This window comes from Grampus griseus, assembly GCF_964374135.1.
Source record: "Grampus griseus genome assembly, chromosome: 11".
NCBI classification, from domain to species: Eukaryota; Metazoa; Chordata; class Mammalia; order Artiodactyla; family Delphinidae; genus Grampus; species Grampus griseus.
This window is the reverse complement of record NC_139005.1, coordinates 16,787,744-16,810,741: the sequence shown is the minus strand read 5'-3', so window position 1 is coordinate 16,810,741 and position 22,998 is coordinate 16,787,744. Positions and strand designations below refer to the sequence as shown.

Genomic DNA, 22,998 nt, shown 5'->3' with positions numbered 1-22,998 from the left:
GAGATGGAGGAAGGAAGGGGCCACAAGCCAAGGAATGCAGGTGGCCTCTAGAAGCTGGGAAAGGCTAAAGAACAGATTCTCCCCTAGGGACTGCAAGTGGAATGCAACTCTGCTGACATGTCGGTTTTAACCCATAAGACCCATTTCAGAGGACTTGCTCCCAAATCTTACAGATAACAGATTTGCGTTGTTTTAAACTACTAGGAAGGCAGTAATTTGCTGCCATCACAACAGGAATAGAGATGTCAAGACAAGGAAGGAAAGAGTTTCAAGTATAGAGGAGGGACTGAATCAACAAAGGATTGAACCAGGGTCAGCTTGGTTTAGCAATATTCAGGCCATTTGTGGTCAGCCTGCTAACTACAGCTTCAGGGGAAAAAGGATGGTTAAATCAGATTGCAGTATCTTGAGGAATGAATGAGTGGTGAGATGAAGGATACAGAAGTGTGGCTATGAGATTTTTCTGTGAAGAGGAAAGATAATAAGTTGTTTCAGAGTGACATGGTTTTGAGAGTTGGTATTTTCTTAAATATGAGTGAGCACATTTATATGACAAAAGGAAATATCTAGGGGGAGCAGAGAGAAGCTGAAAGTTCAGAAGGAATGGATGATTGAAGAGACTAAGATCACTGAGGACAGGAGAGGGAACGAGATCCAAAGCACTACTAAAAGGATCGTTCTTCACTCCTCACTCAAACTGGAAACAAAGGATGAATGCAAACAGAGATAAGCTGATGAAGAATTCAGGATGGTCTCACTCAGTGTTTCTGACGATCTTAAGAGCTAAAGGTCATCTTCTGAGAGGAGGCAAGTGTTAAAATAAGAGAATATGACAAAAAACGTTCAGAAAGTGTTCAAGGAATAGGGAAAAGAATTTCTAGACATTTTTAAGGTACAGTCGTGACTTTCTTGTTGTTTTTTTTTGTTTTTTTTTTTTGCTGTACGCGGGCCTCTCACTGTTGTGGCCTCTCCCGTTGCGGAGCACAGGCTCTGGACGCGCAGGCTCAGCGGCCATGGCTCACGGGCCCAGCCGCTCCGCGGCATGTGGGATCCTCCCGGACCGGGGCACGAACCCGTCTCCCCTGCATTGGCAGGCGGACTCCCAACCACTGCGCCACCAGGGAAGCCCAGTCGTGACTTTTTAATGGCACAAATATACACGACTGTGACTTTCTCCAGCAGCTAGAGTGGAAGTGAAGGAAGTAAATAGTTGGAGATTTGGTGTCGTTTAATTCCAGCATTTGTGCAGCGGGGCCCGGTGGCACAAGTCTTAGCGGTAACTGTATGATTGACTGAATTAATTGTTGTGTTGATGAATTGTTAGGTCTGAAATGGATAGGAAGGGAAGGATGAAAGGAGAAAGATGGGGATGATGCAGGAGAAAATGGGAGGTTCCAGAAACTGGAGGTCTTGAAGGGAGGCGTACACTGGGAGAAATATAGTGAGAGAAGTGGAAGTATGGTAGTTGTGGTCAAGGGATACAAAGCTAAGGTTGAACATTTCAGAGGAGGAACAGTTTGGAGTTTGACAAGGGTAAGATTGCCATGAAGTTCTTTGAAGTCAGTAACGTCCAATAGCTATGATGTAAGTGTGTAGGATATAATCCTGGATTTTAAAGTTGCCCAGAATAAGGTAGAAAAGTAACCAAGAGATTTGTCGGACAAGGAACGTAACGTATTTGCATAAGGAAAATTTCACAGGTGTCTTTATATACGAATAAAGAATAAGGTTTTAAAAGTTTCAGTGTAATTTAAAAACTCCTAACTTTCCTTCCTACTCACCCCAGGAATATAGTTTCTGGGGGTGAAAAAATGAGAAGTTCTTACTGAGACGTCCATGTCAGTGGTGATGTCTAGGAGATATATACAAGGTTTAAGGTGCAGAATATTTAGTTTAAAAGGGAACTTGAGGTCCCAGAGGGCACCATGGAAGCATATCACCGTGAGAGTAACATGGAGAATTAGGAGAGTAGGGAAGGTTGCATGTTGTGCTGTTGGGATGAAATGAGTGAGATGTTAGAAGGGGTTCGCATTTGAAGCACTTGCGATAAAAGAGGGAGGTGAAAACCATGGTGGAACTGACTGGTCTCAAGATTCTAAATGGATTTCTGATGTAAGGATGTCTCCATGTCAGGGCTGAGAATGCACTGCACGTCAAGACAAGCTAGCTTACGTTCTCTGTTCAGCGCTCACTGTATCATATGTCACATATTAGGCAGCCAGTAGCTACTTGTTAACTGAATGCATAAAGCAATGAGTGTCCCAAAGAGAAAACGATTGAAAGGTTGTTTGGGGCTCAGGAAAACTCAATCTGAAAGAGCAATAAATACTGAATTACAGTGGAAGCGACTGACACATAATGAGGGTCTTTCAATGTTGACTGAGGCATGGCTGGGAAAGAGACATCACCATACATTCCTGAGTCCCAGGCAAGGGAATGATGATCAAACGGGCTTTCATGTTCTGTAAAATTCAGCCTTGGGTGGAGTCATAACATCAATGTAAGCAGTGTAGACACATTCAGTTTACTAGAGAGGTCTGGATACCCAAAGAGAGAAGCTCTTAGCTTCTGCCAACTTCAAGAAGGGTTTGAAGTGATTTATGGTATTGCCTTGCATGTAATCTGAGAATAAACATAAAATAAAGAGCATGAGTAAATTACGATAGAAAAATAGAGACCAAAGGGGAAGTTAAAACTTGGATATACAAGTGACTAAATAATTACAATTGGAAAAAATTTGAAATAGCTACTGCATTAAAACTTGCACAAGGTAAAACATTTAGGAATAAAAGAATCAATTTGATGAAGGTAATAGAATTAGACCTTGAGCTGCTAGATTAAAGAGAAAATGCATCTTGGGCAATACATTTAGTTACAACCTCTGACAGCAACCATATTGGGAAACACTTGGTGTCACATTTTCCTTGATAGGAGGAATAAGGGAAATTATACACATTTGTCTAGAGAAACAACTTTTTTTCTGGCAGGAAATGTTGTAAGTCCTGTTGCATAAAGGAAAATAAGTGACACGGTAGACATATCCAACTCCAGGTTGTTAAAGACAGAGCAGTTCACCTTATGACTCTATCATAAAAACGTAGACCATAATATTAAATCCTAAAACCATGGGCTCAAGGTCACAGGAGGATAATGAAGGACAGAAGAACAGAGATGACATGATCTAAATACTTCATTTTAAAATAACCAAATTTAATGAAGTGCAGGAACTTGGAGATTCTAGATGAATGGATGCTGGCCCATTCCCTCTTCGGGCTCAAACATCAGATGCTCTGTTATCACTATGGTTTCCTATATGGCTTGTGTAATCTGCTTTTGAGTTCTAAATACAGTTTATAGCTTCTAAACCCAAATGCATTGTTCTCCCTTGCATTGCCTAGTATTACTCCCTGGCTGTGTGTTCTTTCATGGCAGGTGCACTTTGGAAGGTGGCTGATAGAAGGGAGTCCTTACGTGGTGCTCTTTGACATAAGCTATTCGGCTCGGAACCTGGACGCGTGGAAAGGTGACCTCTGGGAAGCATGCAATGTTGGTATCCCTTATCACGACCAGGAAGCCAACGATATGCTGATATTTGGATCGCTAACTGCCTGGTTCTTGAAAGAGGTACTGTTTACTGTAGAGTCGTACAACAGAGGAGAAGCCCAGTTGCTCTCCACGGCCAGCAACGATCCTCTAAACTTTAAGCCCATTTTGAGAGGATGCCATTATTAATTGTCCTAAAACATTTCAAAGGAATCTGAGAAAGCATTCAGCCTTCCCGTAACTAAATACCAGCTGTTGGAACAGGGTGATGATAATGCTTATTCGTATTTACCTCATGTCAGGTTCAACTAGAATGGTGTGGATAAAACACCCAATTATATTCCCTGTTACATAGATAATATTCAACATATATGCAAGAAAAAACAGTATACATCATGCACTATGTACTTGATTTCTAGCGTCATGGGAGTAGAAAATGGCCTGAAATCTTTGATTTTGTTTATGTGTGAGTGCTTGTGCGACTTCAATGGCTCTTAGATCTTTTAATCATTTGCTAAAGGCTGAAGTGGTCTCAGAAATTGCTAAGGAGTCTACAGCAGTGAAATAGTCCATAGATGTAAAAAAAAAAACCAAAAGCGTTGGAAATCAGTCCTTGTTGAATGAGCCAAGCCTGTACTCAATTCCTGAAAGGATAGCAGTAGGATTTCTTCCTCTTCCTTTCATTACCTCAAGATGGTTATGCCTCACTTAAAAATCGGAGAATGAAGAGCATCCCTAGAAAAGTGGGACTGTGGTCGAAGGACAAATCACAGAACTCTATGTTGGGAGTGTGTCCCCCTGACCAGTATAACTTCTTTCTGATGAATTAACTCCAACAGCCATCAAGGGCTGCTTTGAGGTGAAGGGGAAGTGAAGGAGTGGTCCTATTGCTTTGTCTTGGTGACACCGTAGGAGAAGAGTGAGGCTGCTGACAGGATCTGGCCTAATGACAGATAGATGCAGGCTTAGCATCAGTTGCTGAAACCAACTCTTCCTCTGCCAACTGCCCCAGGGCTGAGGCCAGCCTCCACGAGCACCCACACATGCCACACATCTGTGCATGTCAAGCCTTCCAGGTGATTCTGATGTACCCTAGGTATGAGAACCGCTGTCTTAGGTTAACTCTCCAGACTTCCCAATTCTCTGGGCAGGCTCCTTGAACACAGGTGTTTTTCATTATCGATGCTACTCCCCCACTAGGGAAACAGTCATTAAGGGGAGTGGAATGTAAATATTAATTTTTTGTAAGGGTGAAACAAAGTAACATTTTCTATTGAAGTGCAGTTGATTTAAATATTGTGTTAGTTTTAGGTGTACAGCGAAGTGATTCAGTTATATATATATATATATTTTTTTCCATTATAGGTTATTATAAGATGCTAATATAGTTCCCTGTGCTACACAGTAAATCCTTATTGTTTATCTATTTTATATATGGTAGTGTGTATCTGTTAATTCCATATTCCTAATTTATCCCTCCTTCCAACCCTTTGGTAACCATAACTTTGTTTTCTATGTCTGTGAGTCTGTTTCTGTTTTGGAAATAAATTCATTTGTATTATTTTCCATATTCCACCTATAAGTGATATCATATAATATTTGTCTTTCTCTCTTTGACTTACTTCACTTAGTATGATATTCTCTAGGTCAATCCATGTTGCTGCAAATGGAAATATTTCATTCTTTTTTATAGCTGAGTATTATTCCATTGTATATGTATACCACATCTTCTTTATCCATTCCTCTGTCGATGGATGTTTAGGTTGCTTCCATTCCTTGGCTACTGTAAATAGTGCTGCAATGAACATTGGGGTGCGTGTATCTTTTCGAATTATGGTTTTCTCTGGATATATGCCCAGGAGTGGGATTGCTGGATCATATGGTAGCTATATTTTTAGTGAAACAAAGTAACTTTTAGGTTAAGAAACTGGTGCCCTGACTAGTGTTAGAATGAGACCTGGAATTAGACCTGGGTCCTCAGTGTGTTATTAAATTTCTATTTGATTCTAAGCAAGTTATTAATCTCTTTCCCTAGTTCCAAATTCTTAAAATAATAGTATATCATTTAAAATGTTTTTGGCTTCAAGGAACAGAAAGTCCAAATAAGACTGACTTAAAACATGAAGTCATTTATTGTTTATTAAATAGAAGCTTGTAAGTGGGTGGTCCCAACTAATTCAGCAGCTCAGTGAACCTTCAAGGATAATATTGCTATTATCCATTCATCCATTTAATGAATAGTTATTGAGTGCCTACTGTGCATTTATTCAGGAGTCCCCTCTGTGGATACAAAAATAAATTTGATCCATATTGAAAGAGAGGATTATGCCATAAACATATATGGGCTTTATGAACATGCAGCTAAATTCTATAAAACCGTTATATTTGCTAAATCTGCCTGCTTTGTCTTTAGATCCCTTTAAATTGTGCTAAAATTTACAGGCATGATCACGTTCCTTATGCTGTGGGCCACGAGCAAGATCCAACTACACCACCAACTTTTCTAAAAGCTTCTTTTCCGGTGTAGGTGACAGATCATGCCGATGGGAAACACGTCATTGTCCAATTCCATGAATGGCAGGCTGGGACTGGACTGATTCTTTCTCGAGCTCGGAAACTTCCGATTGCTACAGTCTTTACCACTCACGCCACACTGCTTGGGAGGTATCTCTGTGCAGCAAACATCGATTTCTACAACCACCTCGATAAGGTAATTAGTCCTTCCACCTTCCCCCCTCATCACCTTTCTTTCTGATCCTTGAAGCTGAAGGATGGGAAATATTGACCTTCGTCTTTCATCTGTCATCCAGATGGCAGAAATGCCCTTTCAACCAATCAGTATTCATGACAAAGCCTCCCCTGAGTGACTGAGAGCTCATATAGTTTAACTTTGTTCAGAGTGCAGTAGAGTGTAGCAGGGAGAGGCCAGATGGCTGTCCACTTTGGAGCAATAGACCCAAGGTCCAAAGGCATCTGGTGGGAGTCAGACACTGAGGATGTGAGGTCGGGCTGCTGTCTACTCTGAAGCTTGGGAAATGCTGTGAGGACTCTGGATCCACACACAGATCTGAGTGGCAGGTGCATGGCAGGGAATCTAGCCATCAACTTGTTCTATGAGCCTTACTTCCTCCATCCTTCAAGTGAGCAAAGGTCAGATTTCTGCTGTGACTCTGCAGTGAGTTATAGGTGGAGCTTTGTGGGGGTCTAGTAAAACAGAGTTATCAAAGACAGGGATGTGGGGCTTCCCTGGTGGCACCGTGGTTAAGAATCCACCTGCCAATGCAGGGGATACGGGTTCGCGCCCTGGTCCGGGAAAATCCCACATGCCGCGGAGCAACTAAGTCCGTGCACCACAACTACTGAGCCTGCGCTTTAGAGCCCGCGAGCCACAACTACTGAGCCTGCGTGATACAACTACTGAAGCCCGCTGGCCTAGAGCCCGTGCTCCGCAACAAGAGAAGCCACCGCAATGAGAAGCCCGCACACCGCAACGAAGAGTAGCCCCCGCTTGCCGCAACTAGAGAAAGCCCGTGCGCAGCAACGAAGACCCAGCACAGCCAAAAATAAATTAATTTTAAAAAAAATTTCTTAAATGAAAATAAAAGAATAAATGAAACAAAATAAATTCGGAGAGTATTAAGATGAAATTAGTACAAGATAATGAAAAAAAGATGAATGAAAAGATCTACGAGTAAGAAATACATCTCTGAAGAAAAGAAAAAACAGGGATGTGGATCCTTGCTGACTAAACAGTTGGGTTTGCCTATCTTAGAAGACTGCCTTATTCTATGACCCAAAGTCATTCAGTTTTGACTTCTTCTATTTTCCATCAGTTCAATCAGGTTAATAAAAGTATGTTTCTCACATCATCCTGTCAGTAATAGTGATCAAGCATCTGAGTAACATAAAGCCAGGAGTTTTGCAGATTTGGTATCTATGTTGCCAATTAAGTCAATTTAGTATTTTAGGGTTCTGTTCCACTATCAGGAACATTAGGAAGTTGGAAAGTTGATTTCTAAAGACTCCCCCAGTTTAAAAAATCTCTAGAATTCTATGAAACAGAATGCATGCTTGTGTGAGTGTGTGTATGTTTGTGTGTGTTTGTAACATATGAATAATATTACTCAGGTAATGAGGGCAGAAAATTATACTATCATCTCAGAGACATTTTGAGCACAGGAAAGTTCTTTCAGACAAACTTTAACATTTGCAAAGCAATGAATGGTCCTAAGGAGAGCTTGCCTATAAAAAGGTCAGCTAAACCTGAAGGTCAATTTGTAAACATTAGATGTATATTTAAAATAAAGTCACCAAGGAATTCAAAAAGTCAGGAGATCAGGGAGATTTCCTAATGGTAGACTAATGAGGGCAAACCAGCGATCTGTGATAAACTCAACCACCATATTTCCTGGAGAAGAGCGGACTTTGATTTTTGTGAAAGAGAAAATATTACAGAGGCATATCAAATATTTCACAGGAGAATACTTAAGAGCATTGGATAAACAATTACTGAAAACAACTAATAATATTCATCAGATTTTATTAATCGTTTTTAAGGAACAAAACTATTATAATATATAGTTATATATTATAACTGTATCTGTTCAGTAAAAGGTCAGTGTTTATATCACACTGTTTTCAAATATGAGTATATATCTCCCTAGCTTAACCCCCTCACTTGTTGAAATATGGAAGCTTAGCCAGACCCTAGCCCATCTCTCAGGTAAAAAGTCCTGCTCAGCAGAGTGACTAGTAAATCAATAACAAGTAATTAAGAACTAGGTTTTAAGTTAAAAACTCATAATCATTATTCACAGGAAAGGCCCCCATATCAATTTCTACAGCAGACCTTCCAATGCTCACAGTAGGTTTAGAAATTCAGTGAAACAGCAAAACACCAAATTATATATATGAAAAGTTTTTAAAAGTTCAACATAAGAAATGAGTCATAAATTAGTCTTTGGTACAGGATCCAGTCAGTTTCAGTGAGCTCTGACTCAGGCAAGTAGACATTGGGGGAAAATGAGAACAAGGATAAAAGCATTTAACTTTGATAAAAGCAGAAAGATTAGAACTATTCTACTCAAAGACATTAACTGAAAACATTTCTGGTTAATAGCCGATTCATAAGGACCTTGATGTTTGTTTATGTTTTGGCTTAAATGTATTAGTTAAAATAGCATTGCAACTATTTTCAGCCAGCCTATGAATTTTCTGAGACTCTCCATGAAGATGTTTCAAAATTCATTCTTATCGGTCCTGCCATTGGTCAATCGTCTCCTCATCTAGTCATGATAATGACTAGATACCTAATGCTTTAAATAAAAAGGGGATGGGCATTAGTTTTCTTATGTTTAGGCCTCTCTTTTCTTGATAGCAATGGGATTTCCTAGATGGGAAAGTGAGGACAGGGCTGTTTGGGATTAGAAAATGGTGAAGAAAGCCATAGACAATTGTTTGGTGGATTTTAACTCTTTCCTCTGACCAAGTGTTGAGCTGGTCAAGTTCAATTATAGGGAATCGCAAGGCCTCTGCTATCCTCTCCCTGTATTTTTGCATACTTGGTTTCCTCATTTAGGAATCCTATCTTCTCACCTCTAAATAGTATTCAAATGTTAAGTGCTACCCCTATGTGAAATCTTACTATTCTCTACAATAACAACAACACTACTACTAAATAATAACAATAGCTGAAATTATCAAGCCCTTTCCATATGCCAGACACTTTTCTAAACATTTGATATGTGTTAACTCATTTAATTTCCCCCAAACTTAATGAAATAGGAAACATTTCATTCCAGAGTTATTTTTCTCAAACACAGACTATGTCTTTACCATACCTCTAGCTGAGCCCTTTCAGTGCTTGCCATTGTATTCAGTCCAAAGGCTGAATTTCTAGCCTTGTCTTCAGGGACTTCTGGGATCTGGTCCTATTACCAGGATGTTTCTCTATTACGTGTCCTACATTCTACACCCAATGCTATAGTCACATCAGATGTCTTGCTATTTTCTGCACATACAGTTTGACTTTATATATTTGTTCTTTGGGGCAACTAAATTTCTCAGTCCAAAATAACCTTTCCCCAAATTAAACTTTCATGCCTCAGTCCAAATGTCATTTTATTTATCTAATCAACTTAGAAATACAAAGATTAATAAGTCATGTTCCTTGCCCTTGAAAATCGTACATTCTAGAGGTGATATTGACAATATGAACAATTGCATAAATATGACATACTTTTCTCTCTCCTCAGCCAGGATGAATCAGACCCTCTCTGATCCTGCACCTTACTCAGACACTTACTCATTTCTGCCCAACTTTTACCTGCTTTCTCATTCATAAGCTCTTTGAAAGCAACAAAAGTATGTAAATTACTAAACAAATGTAGGCTGAATGAGAGATTTGGTTGAATGAATGAGACCAGCCATACAGAGCTGATCTAAGCATGCCATATAGAGCCTTGATTCAGACATTTTCAGAGAGATGGTTGCAAATATTACAGTCAAGAAAGAATGCTCTAGGTATGTCCCTGTTGCAGTCTCTAGAATCATGTAATGAGACTCTTTTAGTACGTTCCTCTACATGGTGCAGTCGTTACTGGGATTGCCATGTTGATTGAGCTGGAATCTACTTGATACAAAAGCAGGCAGGAGCCCAGGTGTGGAGTCAAACTGATTTGGGATCAATTTAGGGCTCTGCTAAGATACTTAATAGGAATGTGACCTTGGGCCAGTTTCTTAACCCCTAAAAGTTTCAATTTCCCCCTACGTAAGATGAAGACAAAAAATGTGTCTCTGGTTTATGAGGATTAAATACGATATCGCTCTTAGAAGGGTCTGATACATAGACTTCAGCTTCTAATAATCTTTATTACAAAAAGCACCTCACTAATACAATGCCAGAAACTTTATATACTTTTTTGTCTTAGACACTGCTAGTTTCATATGCAGCTATAGAGACATAACATTCAGTAACTAAGCAAAATGGCAAAAGCCCGCAACGGTTGCTAACTGTGTTAAGTAACTGTTGGGAGTTTGGCTTTTTTTTTTTAAAGTTAAGATGCCCAGAATAATGGATGATTACACAATCTAACACACCATCTAATTAAAGTAACTGTACACTCCTTGAAGTTTCACGGTGTTGGGAGTTATGTAGCATGGAAAAGCATTTGTCTTTTCTCTTTGTCAGGTTTCTTTCCTTTAGTGAATAGGAAGGATAATACTTATCCTTACTTTCAGTATCAAGTTGAATGTCAGCTTTGTTTCATTGCTTATGGAAAAAATATGATAAAGACCTTGGGGAAAGGAATTAGCTCAACATTTATAAAATAAGTAAAAGGTTAATTAAAATGCCAAAAAAATCAAGAATTCGCTATGATTATAGCAAAGGGGAAATATCATTTACATAGGGGGTTAAATGACAGTTTAGAAGCACAGATGAACTAAACAGCACTTTTTGTAAGCATTAAGTAGCTATGTGCTTTAGTAATGGGTTTAACAGAAATTTATCATTATTTCTTTTGTGGTCATAAAATTTCACACAGCCTTGAAGAAAAACAATATGAGAAATATGTGATTTTGTTTTGCTTGTGTAGAAGAATCGGTGTAAGCAAATGTGTATGTGTGTGTGTTTTGTTTTGTGTTCACAGTTTAACATAGACAAAGAGGCTGGGGAAAGGCAGATTTATCACCGGTATTGCATGGAGCGTGCCTCAGTCCATTGTGCTCATGTATTCACCACTGTTTCTGAAATAACAGCAATAGAGGCAGAACACATGCTGAAGAGAAAGCCTGGTAATTATTATCCCTGAGTTTGTCACCGACCTATGAGAATTTTGTTTGAAACAAAAATGCGTAAAATAATAATAAGAGGAAAAATTGCATTCACTATTACCACTCAAATCTTTACACATATTTTCAGTAGCTTTGTTGAACACTAAGCTATATCTGGAACATACTAGTGTACAATCTGTGCTTGTCGTATAGTCTATGCTTAAAATGACCTAGTTCTGAACTGGGTTGTCATAATGACTTCCTGTGCGTAAGCAAGCTGAGTTGATTTTTCTATTTTAAGAAAATGAAAGTCCAGAAAATATCAGAAATGTGAGTGATACTACCCTAGTCCTACATCCTAGAACATCGCCTTATTGGTCCTGTTTAGTAGAAACCTGTTGTTTTACTTCTCCCAAGATTTTCTTGTAAGTTTTTCTGGGAACTATCCCCAGACCCATCCAGAGGTTGCAATGCCAAGAGGCATGTTCCTAAAACATGACACTGTCATCTGACCACAGCTGATTGGTCCAGAGGTAGACATCTGACATAAGCTGGACCAATCAGAATGCTCTCATAAGAAGGAGTCTAAACAAATGAGTCTGTTTGAATGCACTCTTGTATAACAGAAATGTCACCTTGGAAGCTGTTAGCAGTGCCCATTTTCCCATTATGTTGCATGAGATGCAAAGAAAGTTAAACTACAGTGAAGTACAATAAGAAGCAGAAACAGTTTGAGAGAGAGAGAACTCTATACTTTCCACAGTGATTTAGACCATGGTTTAAACTAATTCCTGAGGCCCAGCTAAGTCTTTGCTATGAGACACTCCAGCATCTTATTAATAAATCCCTCCTTATTATACTTAGTGTTAATAGGTTTCTGTTACTTGCAACCAAACAGTCCTAATTAATACATCCTCCTTGCTTGATTGCTGTGGTCTTGTCTCTAGTTGTCTTTCTTTCAGATACCAGTTGAATATCAGAGAAAGCATTTCAAAGCGCTAGATAATTAAAAAAGAAGAATCCAAGTAATTTGAGTAGTGACAGCCTCAAGACCCTATGCTATTCTTTTTTCTTTCCAAGGGTTCTCTTGGATTCACTTGGGTTCTCACTCTCATGTCTCTTACAGGAGTTTGCTACATCAATATGCTCACTTGTTTCTTGGATTCCTTTTTTCCCCTATCTTCAGTATCCTTTTCTGTGCTTACGAAAATGCTTTATTTTTTCCTATTCTAAAATAAAAGTTTCTCTTGAAGCCACTACTCTGTCAGATGTCTATACAATCCCATCCTCCCTCCTTTTGTTAAATATTTTAGAAAAATAATCCATAGTTCTTCCACTTACTCACAGCCCCTTCAACTCTAATTTCCAACCTCCAACACTTGGTCTAAAATTGCTTTTTCAAAAGTCACCAAGTTCAGAATTCTGTAATTTTCTTTATGTTCCTTGACATTCTTTAGAAGTTAAAGGTGGCAGATACCTCTATCATCCCTTACTTTTCATGACATTACATATTCTAAGTTTTCTCAAATATGATTCTTTTCTAGTGTCTCTCATAGTTCCTCTTCTATCTTCCATCTTTTAAAAGCAGACATTCTCCGTGATCAGATTCTGGATCCTGCTTTCTCTACATACTATTTTCTTAACTTCCTGTTTTCTTAAGGAGATTGCTGTAGGATAGGGGTGAAAACTGTGGACTTGTTGCCGAACTGCCTGAATTCAGTATCAAAAATGACTTTGTGTTGAATATATGTCACTAGCTGTACGACACTGTGAAAGTTGCTTAAGCTCTCTTTGCCCTAATTGCATAATGGAGATGATAATACTATCTCTTATCTAGAATTGTTGCAATGATTAAATAAGTTACTACACGGGAAGAATGCAGATCAGTGCCTGGTTCATTGTAAAGGTTCAGAAAATGACAACGATTATTATTTTGTATGGATCAGACTTTTCCCAAGCTCTCATCTCTTCTTCTGCTAACTTCACTTGGAGGTTCTACTAGAACTATAAACCCCATAAGCTACTCCATTTCTGACTAGTAAAATGATCACGTGGTGGCTCTGATAGAAATTGTGAGATCCCTGATGCTTTGTGGTTCAAGAAGGTCCACAGACTTCCAATGGATTATTAAGCACAAAACTTTTCCCAAGAGCATTCTGAGAAAAAGCATCATATAGCACATCATTACTTTGTATTTTTTCTTTTTCCTTGAAGTCTTCCCCAGTTAAAAGTATAACCACAGCTAAAAGGTGTGGGTGTAGCTCCAGAGCAAGAGGGAAATGTTGGCTGGATCAAAAGCTTATATAGGGCCAGATATTTTTAATAATATTATCATATGCCAATTGGCAAAGCCTTATTTATTACTGCATTATTATACTTTTTTTTTTTTTTTGCGGTACTCGGGCCTCTCACTGTTGTGGCCTCTCCCGTTGCAGAGCACAGGCTCCGGACGCGCATGGCTCATGGGCCCAGCTGCTCCGCGGCATGTGGGATCTTCCTGGACTGGGGCACGAACCTGTGTCCCCTGCATCGGCAGGCGGACTCTCAACCACTGCGCCACCAGGGAAGCCCCATTATTATACTTTGACCATAAATTCCATTAAAAGTAACATCTGATGTTGAAAAGATGATTTTTTAAAAATATTGGAGAGAGGGCAACATTATAAATTTACTAATTACAAATATGCAATTGAATATATCTGCTTTGAAACTTGAGAATAATGTACATCAAAATGATTGCCCTCGGGCTTCCCTGGTGGCTCAGTGGTTGAGAGTCCGCCTGCCGATGCAGGGGACACGGGTTGGTGCCCCGGCCTGGGAAGATCCCATGGGCCGCAGAGCAGCTGGGCCCGTGAGCCATAGCCGCTGAGCCTGCGCATCCGGAGTCTGTGTTCCGCAGCGGGAGAGGCCACAACAGTGAGAGGCCTGCGTACCGCCAAAAAAAAAAAAAAAAAAAAAAAGATTGCCCTAATGGATTATATATTGAAAAGTTTTTATTCTGTGTTGAAGCAAAAAACTCCCAAACGAATTATCTCCAGTTGAAGAATGCCAATACATCCGGCAGGTCATGTATTCCCACATTTACTATAAAATCACTCATTGTCCTCCTTTCACCTAATGTTTGGTGGTTTGGATTTGTGAAAAACTCGAAGGCACAGTTCTATTCAAAACCATCTGATTTTGTTCAGAGATGTAAATTTTACAAAGAGAATCAATGTCCCTGTAAGAATTTTTTGATTTTGTTGTAGAACTCTACCATCTGCCCGAACTTCACAATTTGGATATTTCTTAGAATATGTAGGGTTTGTGATGTCATCTTAAAGAGGTGTCATATAAATGAACTAAATTTGACATTGTAATGTCAACCAAACAAAATACTCTAGCCAGTGAGTGATTTCATGCCATTTTGCCAGAAAGGTCATTGGGGTCCAAAGCTCCTGCAGACTTTTTTCAAACACACTAAGCACAGCTTTATACCCCAACCCAGTGTATAGATGCCAGGCTGCAGAGAGGGTGTTTTGCAAGAATATTCATCTTGAACTGGTATGACTCTCAAAATCTATTATATGGAGTTTAGGGAATTTCTAGCAGTCCCCTTATGTGATGTGTGATGATGTGAATTATTCACAAGACAATGAATCCCAGGAGTGTCTACTGCATTCAGAACATTCAGTAAAATGGCTCAAAATCCTGAAGAATATTTTGACAGTGCATCTGTATAATACCATATGGACAAGGCGGGTATGGAGTTTTCAGTTATGATATAATAAGCACTTTTTCAGGTGGCCCTTGGCCAAGGTTGTTAGAATCATATTCCTTCTTCATGATTATAGTGAGTCATCGCATACGTGATATCACTGAAAGCTATATTCTGAATTGCTTCTCTCAAAGTCACTTCCACTTATCAAAGCAAAGAATGATCCAAAATCCCCTTGGAAAGGAGTCCCAGTAACCCTCAAACAAGTAGAATAAACTTGCAACAAGAAACAGACTTCCCATGGTGATCTCTCAGAAATTAAAAAAGTACGAAGAAGCATCAGTGTCAGCTCTTTTGGATTTAATCATTGCTGCAATATACTTCCAGCTTAGAACTAAGACCTGAGCCCTTCCTAAGGAAAAAAATTGGAATAAAAGTATGAGCAAATACTCCTTAAACTAGCTACACATCTGTAGTGAGGTGTACATGCTGTGCCAGTACTAAAACCTGATGATAAAACAGGATACGGTACTGTGATGACAACATATGCACTCTAAGTAAGACACCGAGGCAGCATTCAATTCCTTTTTGGTGGCAAGCTCTTTAGGGGTTTTGTTGTTGTTGTTTTTTCTTGTTTTGTTTTGTTTTTGTGCTGTCAACGACTGGTAGCCAATAATACTATTTTATTTTTTATTTTTATTTTTCCATGATAAATAATATTTATTGAATGCTTGTCATGTGTCAGGCCCCATTCTAGTATTTTGTTCACATGAATAATCTCATTTCATCATCACAGTAGACTAATGAGATAAGAACTATTATTAACCCTCCTTGCTATGGATGAGGAACCCAAGGCACAGAGAGGTCAAGTGACTATTCCAAAGCCAAACAGCTTGTAAGTGCTGCCATCTGGATGCTGTCCAGCCAGACCTGTTATTTTTTTTAATTTAGTTTATTGAAGTATAGTTGATTTACAATGTTGTGTTAATTTCTGCTGTATATCCAAGTGATTCAGTTATATATATATACTTTCTTTTTCATATTCTTTTCCATTATGTTTTATCACAGAATATTGACTATAGTTCCCTGTGCCGTGCAGTAGGACCTTGTTGTTTCCATAGTACTATTTTAGATGCCCAAGGAATCATAACTCACCCTTGGTTCAGAATTCCTGAACAATTAGACTTTCAAACTGATGGCGATTCTATTTCCCAAAATTCTAAGTATGGAGCAACATTTCAATAAAGTAATATGGAAATTATTCATTCATCCAACAATTAATTATTAAACACTGCTTCAAGCAATAGGAAAGGGTAAGTGGATAAACGCACGTACCTACCTTCATAGAGCTTACATTCTGAAGGGAGGAGACAGGCAATGGACCAGATTATCAAAATGCATGATATGTTTGGGTTAATAAATGCCGTGGAGAAAAGTAAATCAGGTAAGGGAATAGGGAGTGGAGGTGGAGGTGGTGGGCATGTTTTGTTTTTGATTTTTTCTTTATGTAGCGTTTCAGAGAAGTCCTCTTTTATTTATTTATTTTTATTTTTTGCGGTATGCGGGCCTCTCACTGTTGTGGCCTCCTCCGTTGTGGAGCACAGGCTCCGGACGCACAGGCTCAGCGGCCATGGCTCACGGGCCCAGCCGCTCCGCGGCATGTGGGATCTTCCCAGACCGGGGCACGAACCCATGTCCCCTGCATCGGCAGGCAGATTCTCAACCACTGCGCCACCAGGAAAGCTGAGAAGTCCTCTTTGATTAGGTAAAATTTAAGGGAACAACAGATAAGACTCAAGGCTTCATCTATACAGGAGATGCCTATATACCCAAGAGGGCAAAAAAGGAATGAAATAAGAAGTTACTTTCTTGGACTGTTACAACAATTCTGTGAGCTCTGTGCATAGCCAAGATAAGTTGCTTGCAATCTAATATTTTGCCTGCTCCAAAAACCAAGCAAGATATTTTATTTATTTTTATTTTTTTAATATTTTTAAAAAATTTATATAATTTTAAAGGTTACTTTCCACTTACAGTTATTACAAAATATTAGCTATATTCCTCATATTGTATAACACATCCTTGAGCCTCTCTTACACCCAAGAGTTTGTACCTCCCAATCATCCACCCCTATATTGCCCTCCCACCTCCCCACTGGTAAACACTAATTTGTTCTCTACATCTGTGAGTCCAAGCAAGAGATTTTAGACTAGAGTAGTTCTGGTTTCCACAATACAGTTGTTCTTCAGTTTCTACAATGTTTTTCATTTACAAAATCCTATTTTTACTCAGTTGCTTTACTACCTAGAGAAAAAAGAGAGGATCCAGGGAGCTGGATTAGTTATATGTAATTAAGAATATCAAATTTCTTTTCATTTTCCTTATTTCAAAGGCATCCATGTGGTAAGAGACTTTTTGTCCACCCAAATTCTGAATTTATTCTGTTTTGTTTTGTATTTTTTTTAAAAAAACAATAAATTCAGAATTTGGGTGAGAAGATATACTTAAAGTGATGAAAGGGAAGAACTTACAACCAAGATTACCCTACCCAGCAAGGATTTCATTCAGATTCGATGGAGAAATCAAAAGCTTTACAGACAAGCAAAAGCTAAGAGAATTCAGCACCACCAAACCAGCTCTACAACAAATGCTAAAGGAACTTCTCTAAGTGGGAAACACAAGAGAAGAAAAGGACCTACAAAAACAAACACAAAACAATTAAGAAAATGGTCATAGGAACATACATATCGATAATTACCTTAAACATGAATGGATTAAATGCTCCAACCAAAAGACGTAGACTGGCTGAATGGATACAAAAACAAGACCCATATATATGCTGTCTACAAGAGACCAGTTCAGACCTAGACTGAAAGTGAGGGGATGGAAAAAGATAGTCCATGCAAATGGAAATCAAAAGAAAGCTGGAGTAGCAATTCCCATATCAGATAAAATAGACTTTAAAATAAAGAATGTTACAAGAGACAAGGAAGGACACTACATAATGATCAAGGGATCAATCCAAGAAGAAGATATAACAATTATAAATATATATGCACCCAACATAGGAGCACCTCAATACATAAGGCAGCTGCTAACAGCTATAAAAGAGGAAATCGACAGTAACACAATAATAGTGGGGGGCTTTAACACCTCACTTTCACCAATGGACAAATCATCCAAACAGAAAATTAATAAGGAAACACAAGCTTTAAATGAAACAATAGACCAGATAGATTTAATTGATATTTATAGGACATTCCATCCAAAAACAGCAGATTACACTTTCTTCTCAAGTGTGAACAGAACATTCTCCAGGATAGATCACATCTTGGGTCACAAATCAAGCCTCATTAAATTTAAGAAAAACTGAAATCATATCAAGCGTCTTTTCTGACCACAATGTTATGAGATTAGAAGTCAATTACAGGGAAAAAAACGTAAAAAACAGAAACACATGGAGGCTAAACAGTACCTTACTAAATAACCAAGAAATCACTGAAGAAATCAAAGAGGAAATCAAAACATACCTAGAGACAAATGACAATGAAAACACAATCATCCAAAACCTACGGGATGTAGCAAAAGCAGTTCTAAGAGGGAAGTTTATAGGTATACAAGCCTACCTCAAGAAACAAGAAAAATCTCAAATAAACAATCTAACCTTACACCTAAAGGAACTAGAGAAAGAAGAAAAAACAAAACCCAAAGTTATCAGAAGGAAAGAAATCATAAAGATCAGAGCAGAATAAATGAAATAGAAACAAAAAAACAAGAGCAAAGATCAATAAAACAAAAAGCTGGTTCTTTGAGAAGATAAACAAAATTGATAAATCATTAGCCAGATTCATCAAGAAAAAGAGGGAGAGGACTCATATCAATAACATTAGAAATGAAAAAGGAGAAGTTACAACAGACACCTCAGAAATACACAGCATCCTAAGAGACTACTACAAGAAACTCTATGCCAATAAATTGGACAACCTGGAAGAAATGGACAAATTCTTAGAAAGGTATAACCTTCCAAGACTGAACCAGGAAGAAATATAAAATATGAACAGACCAATCACAAGTAATGAAATTGGAACTGTGATTAAAAATCTTCCAACAAACAAAAGTCCAAGACCAGATGGCTTCACAAGTGGATTCTATCAAACATTTAGAGAAGAGCTAACACCCACACTTCTCAAACTCCTGCAAAAAATTGCAGAGGAAGGACCACTCCCAAACCCATTCTATGAGGTCACCATCACCCTGATACCAAAACCAGACAAAGATACTACAAAAAAAGAAAATTGCAGACCAACATCACTCATGAATATAGATGCAAACATCCTCAACAAAATACTAGCAAACAGAATCCAACAAAACATTAAAAGATTCATACACCATGATCAAGTGGGATTTATCCCAGGGATGGAAGGATTCTTCAATATACGCTAATCAATCAATGTGATAAACCATATTAACAAATTGAAGAATAAAAACCATATGACCATCTCAGTAGATGCAGAAAAAGCTTTTGACAAAATTCAACACCCATTTATGATAAAAACTCTCCAGAAAGTGGGCATAGAGGGAACCTACCTCAACATAATAAAGGTCATATATGACAAACCCACAGCAAACATCATTCTCAATGGTGAAAAACTGAAAGCATTTCCTCTAAGACCAGGAACAAGACAAGGATGTCCATTCTCTCTACTATTATTCAACCTAGTTTTGGAAGTCCTAGCCACGGCAATCAGAGAAGAAAAAGAAATAAAAGGAATACAAATTGGAAAAGAAGAAGTAAAACTGTTGCTCTTTGCAGATGTCATGATACTATACATAGAGAATCCTAAAGATGCTACCAGAAAACTACTAGAGCTAATCAATGAATTTGGTAAAGATGCAGGATACAAAATTAATGCACAGAAACCTCTTGCATTCCTATACACTAATGATGAAAAATCTGAAAGAGAAATTAAGGAAACACTACCATTTACCATTGCAACAAAAAGAATAAAATACCTAGGAATAAACCTACCTAGGGAGACAAAAGACCTTTATGCAGAAAACTATAAGACACTGATGAAAGAAATTAAAGATGATACAAACAGATGGAGAGACATACCATGTTCTTGGATTGGAAGAATCAACATTGTGAAAATGACTCTACTACCCAAAGCAATCTACAGATTCAATGCAATCCTATCAAATTAGCAAAGGCATTTTTTTACAGAAGTAGAACAAAAAATCTTAAAATTTGTATGGAGACACAAAAGACCCTGAATAGCCAAAGCAGTCTTGAAGGAAAAAAACGGAGCTGGAGGAATCAGACTCCCTGGCTTAAGACTATATTACAAAGCTACGGTAATCAAGACAATATGGTACTGGCACAAAAACAGAAATATAGATCAATGGAACAAGATAGAAGGCCCAGAGATAACCCACACACCTATGGTCAACTAATCTATGACAAAGGTTGCAAGGATATACAATGGAGAAAAGACAGTCTCTTCAATAAGTGGTGCTGGGAAAACTGGATAGCTACATGTAAAAGAATGAAATTGGAACACTCCCTAACACCAAACACAAAAATAAACTCAAAATGGATTAGAGACCTAAATGTAAGACTGGACACTATAAAACTCTTAGAGGAAAACATAGGAAGATCATTCTTTGACATAAATCACAGCAAGATCTTTTTTGATCCACCTCCTAGAGTAATGGAAATAAAAACAAAAATAAACAAATAAGACCTAATGAAACTCAAAAACTTTTGCAAAGCAAAGGAAACTACAAACAAGATGAAAAGACAATCTTCAGAATGGGAGAAAATATTTGCAAACAAATCAACGGACAAAAGATTAATCTCCAGAATATATAAACAGCTCATGCAGCTCAATATTAAAAAAACAAACAACCTAATCCAAAAATGGGCAGAAGATGTAAATAGACTTTTCTCCAAAGAAGACATACAGATGGCCAAGAAGCACATGAAAAGCTGCTCAACGTCACTAATCATTAGAGAAATGCAAATCAAAACTACAATAAGGTATCACCTCGTACCAGTCCAAATGGGCATCATCAGAAAATCTACAAACAACAAATGCTGGAGAGGGTGTGGAGAAAAGGGAACCCTCTTGCACTGTTGGTAGGAATGTAACTTGATACAGCCACTATGGAGAACAGTATGGAGGTTCCTTAAGAAAACGAAAAATAGAATTACCATATGACCCAGCAATCCCACTACTGGGCATATACCCAGAGAAAACCATAATTCAAAAAGACACATGCACCCCAATGTTCATTGCAGCACTATTTACAATAGCCAGGTCATGAAAGCAACCTAAATGCCCATTGACAGACGAATGGATAAAGGAGATGTGGTACATATATATAATGGAATATTACTCAGCCATAAAAAGGAACGAAATTAGGTCATTTGTAGATACGTGGATGGATCCAAAGAGTGTCATGCAGAGTGAAGTAAGTGAGAAAGAGAAAAACAAATATCGTATATTAACGCATATATGTGGAACCTAGAAACACGGTACAGATGAACTGGTTTGCAGGGCAGAAATAGAGGCACAGATGTAGAGAACAAATGTATGGACACCAAGGGGGGAAAGTGGCAGGGGGGCTGGTGGTGGTGGTGGGATGAATTGGGAGATTGGGATTGAATGTATCCACTGATGTAGATAAAATGGATGACTAGCAAGAACCTGATGTATAAAAAAATAAATAAAAGAAAAAAATTAAATTATGTAAACTTACAATTAAATATTATACTAAAAGCAAAATTAGTACTCAAAAAATATCAATTCCTAGTTATTTTAGTACATTTTACCGTGATCAATACTCTCGTTTATGTCTATTGCATTTGTACAGTGGAAATAGTATGTAATGGTGTTACTTTGTATCTCTTTCCCATTCTGTATTCACATTAGTAGCTTGAAATCAGTCATGATGGGAGTATTTACGCCATGGAGATGGGCAAATACTACTAATAAAACATCTTTCTCTCTCTCTCTCTCTCTTTTTCCTGGAGTGCTGGATACCACTGCATGTAGGCCTCTATGTGGGAGGTTATTCTTCACTAGAAATACGGATGTTAAAAGACCTCATTGACCTAATTCTTTAGGCTAATAAACTGAGACAATTAATTTCAAGACACATCCTTTTTTTTAAACTTATTTTCTTGAAGTATTGTTGTTAGTTTCTGCTGTATGGCGAAGTTATTCATATATATATATATATATATATATATATATGTGTATATATATATATATATATATATATATATATCTTCTTTTTCACAGTCTTTTCCATTGTGGTGTATTATAGGATATTGAATATAGTTCCTGTGCTTCACAGTAGGACCTTGTTGTTTATCCATTCTATATATAATAGTTTGCGTCTGCTAATCCCAAACTCCCAATCCATCCTTCCCCCACCCTCCACTCCCTTGGCAACCACAATTCTGTTCTCTATGTCTGTGAGTCTGTTTCTGTTTCGTGGATGAGTTCATTTATGTCATATTTTACATTCCACATATAAGTGATATCACAAAATATTTGTCAAGACACACCTTTTATTTTTAATTGTTTGTGAAGCAATGAGAAAATTCCAGAGGAATTAAAGTCATAATAATGTGGTATTCATATACAGTCTTGCCTTCTCCATCTTTGTGGACAGTACAGCTGCCTGACATAGAGAATAAGGATGTAGACACCGGAGCTAGGCTGCCTTGGCTTTATATCCTACTTCTGTTACTCTGTACTTACTTGACCTTAGCAGATAACCTCTCCATAGTTTCTTCATCTGCAAAATGGGGACAGTGAAAAGAACTTACTTCATATGGTTTAATGAAAATTAAATTAATAGGGTCTACAAAAAAGTCTGGCTCAAAGTAAGCCTGAGATAAATGTTATAGAAAGAGATACATTGTAAGAGGGGTTTGTCCACTATCCTGATCAGTAGCAAATGTCCAATTACTT

General features: G+C 38.1%; 1 protein-coding gene across 1 annotated transcript in view; it reads left to right on the top strand.

Moving 5' to 3' along the window:
- The window catches only part of GYS2 (glycogen synthase 2), a 60,519-nt gene that overhangs the window by 11,583 nt on the left and 25,938 nt on the right, over positions 1 to 22,998 (top strand). Inside the window, exons 3-5 of the mRNA XM_082665852.1 lie at positions 3,433 to 3,624; positions 6,071 to 6,253; positions 11,193 to 11,337. Coding sequence (XP_082521978.1) covers positions 3,433 to 3,624; positions 6,071 to 6,253; positions 11,193 to 11,337 — 520 coding nt within the window. The remainder of the gene's footprint in view (positions 1 to 3,432; positions 3,625 to 6,070; positions 6,254 to 11,192; positions 11,338 to 22,998) is intronic.